The 6000-nt window shown below is 37.5% G+C and overlaps 1 protein-coding gene across 2 annotated transcripts in view; it reads right to left on the bottom strand.

The window, feature by feature from the left end:
* Positions 1-94: 94 nt before the first annotated feature.
* The window catches only part of LOC139736548 (uncharacterized), a 41023-nt gene continuing 35117 nt past the window's right edge, over positions 95-6000 (bottom strand). For both annotated transcript variants that reach the window (XM_071647297.1, XM_071647296.1), the window contains exon 6: positions 95-3157. In XM_071647297.1, the coding sequence (XP_071503398.1) occupies positions 3008-3157 (150 nt within the window). In that variant the 3' untranslated portion in view covers positions 95-3007. The remainder of the gene's footprint in view (positions 3158-6000) is intronic.

The raw sequence follows: 6000 nt of genomic DNA, 5'->3' as shown, positions 1-6000 counted from the left end.
GAATGCGAGTCGACGAATTGAAGAAATACATGTACCTGAATGATCTTGCATACCTCCAGTGCAGTCAGGAGAGGCGGGCCAAGCCAGACAGAAGGCCAAGAAGCACAAGGAGGCTTTGGCAGCCCTGGTTGAGTCTGTTTAGAACAGCAGTTAAGTAACATTTGGCATGTGAGATGCCTTTTTTTTCCAACCAGCTTTGGTGTCTTTTGCCAAAGAAATAAGTCAAAAGCCAAGCCTGCATTTTGGAGTGTACATACGTCGCGTCGAACGTGCAACACGGAAAAGCCAGTTTGCTGCTAATACCATGCCGTATCGATCTATCTCTCGATCTCGCAATTGATATCCGGCCGGCCCAGCCCGGGCGCCCGCCCGCCCGGCGCGGCCGGCTGAGCTAAGCTGCGCTGCTGCATGTGCATAATATTATAATGCGAGTAATTTTGATGTCGACTTTTTCCCATAAGGCATTGCGGATTTCGGCCTGTCCGCTACAACCGATAGGTGGCGCACCGTATATGGAATCCACCGAATTGAACGAAGTAATTGGGCACAGTATGATTGGAATCTGGCAGTTACAAATAATTGATTAATTGAAATCCAACTTTGTTCTTCTGACGCAATGCAAAGTGAAAATAAACAAGAAATTTTATGCGTACATTTTATGCATACATTTGTGCAAAGATAACTTACAGCATATTTATTGTTCAAAGACAAATTAGGGAACTCTTGATGTACAGAAATTCAGAAGACCATCATCATTAGCAAACGCTTGACGAGGACAATGGCCTCTGAAATAGTCTAACAATACGACATTAAGAATATAATACACAAGTCATCACTCCCTCCTGAGTGGCGATAAAGAGTTAGGGAGGAAAGAATGAGGGGGAAAAAGGAGCAGCGGTGAATTGTGCAAGATGTGAAGTGTTTGCGTGTAAATGAGTTGTGAATAATAACTAAGTGTTAAGGTTCATGTTAGTTGTTTACGTTCAGTTCGGAGCACTTACTTTAACTACAGAAGTGAAAAAAAATAAAACAGATAAATGGCAACATGCACTAATATTCGAATGCATATTGAGTTAACATCATATCTTTAAGCTGTCTTTCCAGTAGGCCTAAATGAATAGATTTACATTGTTTAAGGTTATCTGGTAAAAAAAAAAATCCAAACATCAGGACAAGGATGTCTAAGGATTTTTGTGCTAGAACAATTCTTGAGTTTTCAAGATGATAGTAAGATGAACGGCGAGTTGAGTATGAATGAATATTGAAATTAGGAATTAGGAAATCATTGTATATCCAAGGAAGTTGGTTGAACGTGTATTTGTGCATGCAAATTGCCGTTTGGAAAGTATGAATCTCATTTATCTTCGATGTTTTTAATTGAGAAATATTTTTTTCAACAATTGGCTGTTCGTCAATATAAATACAATAATCAGTACAATTAATATAAAAAAAACATGAAGCATAAATACTGGGAGTTTGTAATCAACACAATACTCAGTTTAGTAAAAGTAATATTGAGTTTGTTTTAGTTGTATCACAATTTCCCCACACAATATTACAATACGTAATATAAGGTAATATTTTAGGATTATACAATATAAGCAAGGATTTCTGAGAAACCAAGTTCCTCAGGTGGTATAAAATTCCGATGCCTCTGGAAACTGAAATATGAACATTGTGTAAATGATCATTCCAAGACAAATTTGAGTCAATGGTAATACCTAATGATTTAGGAAATATCTTTTCAACAATTGGCTGTTCGTCAATATAAATACGATAATCAGTACAATTAGTATTTAATAATTATGAAACATAAATCATACAAATATTTGTCTAAGAAATATTAAGTGACAGCTTGCCTTATGGCATAACAACCATTGGGATACTATACTTATGTTGAATTTGTTGTAGTTATAAGACTTTTAAATACTTGATGAGGATTAAAAGAAAATGTATGTATCATCAGCAAAAAGTATAAAACTAAGAGAGGAGGATATATTTATAATATCAATGATATCTATGATTAAATCAAAAAAAGTAAAGGACCCACTATGGATCCTTGGGGGACAACACAGCTAATGTTGGATTTGGAGGATTCTGGGGAATAAAATGCAACATAGGGCCTATTGTTTTCTGTTGGATAAATAATCTCAAAATCCAGGGTAAGGCTATACCTCGGATGCCATATATCATCAGATCATTAATCAAAATGTCATGGTTCATGGTGTCAAATATCTTTGATAAATCCATAAGAACGCTAATCATATGCTCTTTATTCGCAAAGATTCTGTCACCTCATTCAATAATTGGACAACAGCAAAGAGTGTTAGTTTTTTTTTTTTTTTCTAAATCCGAATGGGTTAGTTACAAGCAAATGATTAGTATGTAGGAAAATATACAACCGTTTATGAATAACTTTCTCCAGAATTTGAGACATATAGGGTAATATGGATATCGGTCTTTAATTTGTCAAAAGTGAAGGATCATCTTTCTTACAAATCGGAATCACTTTGGCTATTTTAAAAGAATTAGGACATTTGAAGGTACATTGGCCTCTTAAAGTTCGTTGACCCCTGCCTATGGCTTTTGACCTTAAGGTGACCTTTCTGTTTGGCGACATGTATAACTTTGAATAAACACTCTTCACTCAAATTTTGATTGACATTGAAGCACTCAGTACAAATTAATTTAAGTTTTTGTAGCGTTACGGACGGAAGACGGACGGACTACGGACGGACAGACACCGCAGGCGGTCCCTTAGTCTCCCCTCACCTCCGATGGGCTCGACAAAAAAAAAAAGAAACTACTGAAAATCCACTTTCCAATTCATTGTATAATCCCAAACTTTAATACGAATTGTAGGTATAGAAGAATAACTCTTTCAGACAATATGGAAAACTTAAACTTGAATTGTTTGACCGTTTTACCCTTTTTCGATTCCTAAAATAAATTCCAAGGGTGCGACTTCTTGTAGGTTTTGTGATGCAGGTTCACATATTTACCATTTTTACAGATTCTCGAATCTCAATAGACTTCTCCCCAGCTGCACTCTCCCCGGCCGCACTCTCCTCGGCACTGCCACTGATGCCTTGATCACGAGTCTGGCTATGGGAGTCACTTGGTGGACGACTCTGCTGCGACGTTGAGGGTAATTCTCCTTTAAAATCAAACATTTTTTTTGATCAGAAAACCAATAGATATACCACACACAAAGGGACTATAGGCAACATAAGATTAGGATCTATCAATAATTCCACAAAAACCTTTAGCACCATTTAAAGTGCAATGAATGAGAGATTCATATTAGAAAATCATATCACAAAAGGTATCAAAGCAGAGGAAAATATCTCCTGAACCAGGTTATCATTATGACTTATTAGATGATATCCGCATTGAGAAATCGCGAGTTAAAACTAATCAATTCCCTTCACCGATTTTTGCCCTGGAACAGCCGTCTTTTTCTAGCCCTGAATTATGACCTCACGAAAGGCTCAAAACCCTTTACGAGTGCAGGGAGACATTGAGGCCGTCATCCATAAAGCACGTATTTCCAGGCGAGCAGATGTAATATTTGGTCTGTCTTTCTTCGCATCGGCTTTCTCGCCTGAGCCATGAAAACGTTCAATCCTTTTCTTATATTGTACGGAAAGACTTTGAGTTTGATGTCGAGGGTGAATTGAGGGATGGCAGTAACAAATGACACTGAGAGCGACAGCGACGAAGTCGGGTAGGTATAAGAAGTAAGGGAGATGCGATGACGGAGCACGGTGTTTAGATTTTTTTTTCTTTTTTATTATGTTCATGTTATTTTCTGCGCGCTTCACAGCTGCAGCACGCATTGAACTGTTATGGCGCGTTCACACCGAGCACGGTACGGGCGGGTTTTGCTATGATGCGCCAAAAGGAACCATGTCTAGTTCTGTTACAATATCACGTCCGCGCTAGTCATGTATATATATGGGTGAGAATTTTGAACGATGTACAATTGCCAATTTTCGCACCTTATGACATTCTTTCCCTTAGAACACGCCAGGATGATCTAAAAAACCAGATTTTTTCATGTCATCTCAAAGATTGGTAAATTTCCTTTCAGGAAATGTATGGTTTGGTTGACTTTTGCCTGATATTTTTCATTTGACAAGGACTTAAAGCGTAAAAATACGGTAAAAACGCTATTTTCACAATAATTTTTGTTTTTCAAACTGATGATGTGCCTTGTTTATGGTACGTGGCATCTAATATCTGACCGTGTTCTGGATCTGACATATCATGGGTATGTACCACAAAATTATAAGAACTTTATGAGCACGTATGAAATTACAGAGAACAATTGAAATATCAAAGCCCTAAACAAACGAACGTCCGTGATGCTTTTATTTCTATCGCTGCTGCAAATTCTACTTTGTTGTCCCAACTGTAATGTATACGAAAATTTGGTGTTCCACCTAATGAACATATCCTGCAAAAATTGTACGTCTGCTGGCTGAACATGGGACGTAACATTCTTTTATGCAAAATTGTACTCAGTTTTCGTCACGGACGTGCTTCCGCTATTTTCTAATAAAGATCGTAGCCCATTAAACGTTATTGTTCTGAGTCGTAATCAACGAAGATCTAGCCACACGATGATATGTTTGTTTTGAGTTTCTGTCCATCCTTTGTCAAATAGGAACCGAAATAATATTTTTAGACGAACCTCCGAGAAAAAAAAGAACGTCCGTGATGATTAAAACGTTTTCGAGTGGGACACCATCTTGCTTTGATGGCGAAGGTACATTTTACCTTTGGCTTTCTAGCCGAGGAGCTGTATGTCATTTTGGAGCGGACTGAGGCTTGTCCGCAGTTTTTGGACCATGCAATTTACAGAAAACCAAGCAAATAATTAATATTTTCTATGAAAATTCACCTCCTGATCCCCCTCTGAGCAATACATATGTTGTAAGGATGTCATATTTCTTATAATTTGCATTGACAATACCTTTTCAAATTTTTGAAAGAGTTAGGAAGGCTAGGTACTCTCTGCCGATTAGTTATCCGTCCTGGAACATGACCCTAGTAGTAGAACGAACGTCCGTGACAATTCCAGCGAACGTATGCAATCCCACCGATAGGCATAACTTGTCCCGAGAGTGTCCTGTATTCTTTAAAACTTTTGGCTCCAATAGCGACAATTAAAGTTTTACAAAGTAAACAATGAGTTTAGAGCAGTAGTTTCAGAATTTTTAAGGCGTTATGTGATCATGATGAACATGCAGTTGAAAATGTACTCACAATTTTACGCTTGTTTTCCCTAAAATTATACAAAAACAGCTTTACACTGAAAACAAAGTTATAGGAAAATGGAGTTTTGCATAATCTGTAATTTCTGTGCATTCAAATTTCTTTCTAATGAGGTTCTGGAGACAATTTGTACTGTTACAGGTTCTGAAAGTTTCGCTCACGGACGTTCTGTCCGAGAAAGGAAATTTCTGATAATTACAAATATATTACTGCACATTAAGTTAATGTTACTTGAAAATATTACCAAATCACCGAGTCGCTCATACCCAAAAGTGAATAACGTTCCGCACTCAATTTACCTGTAATAACAAACGGAAAACGTTTTGGTCTCGGATGTTCGTTGGTAGAATAAGTCAATGGATTACATAGTAGGAGAAAGAAGAACAGTGCCACTTTTTAGTGACAAATGCTCCAAGTGTTTATCATTTGAGTATGGTAGCTGCCGTCTCAAACAGAAGACATCCAGTTTTGGTCTCCATAACGGACGTTCGCTGTAATTGTCATGATATTAAATGCCTTAATTCTTTCTTATTTTTCTCTTCACGACGATTTTTCTCTCATTCCCTAAGTAGCCGGAACATGCTGCGACCAAACAGAAAACAAAAACAAAACAAAACAAAACAAAACAAATCCGAAAAGTGCTACGCAATCACATTCAGGATAATGACGGAAGAAGTTTGTAATGGGCATGTGTTGAAGAAGAAACGGAAAAGTTTAAAA

Source organism: Diadema antillarum, unplaced genomic scaffold (genome assembly GCF_040938485.1).
Source record: "Diadema antillarum isolate AM-2024a unplaced genomic scaffold, OU_Dant_1.0 seq00000652_RagTag, whole genome shotgun sequence".
In the NCBI taxonomy this organism is placed as follows: Eukaryota; Metazoa; Echinodermata; class Echinoidea; order Diadematoida; family Diadematidae; genus Diadema; species Diadema antillarum.
Note: the sequence above shows the minus strand (reverse complement) of the source record. Positions and strands in the feature narration are given on the sequence as shown.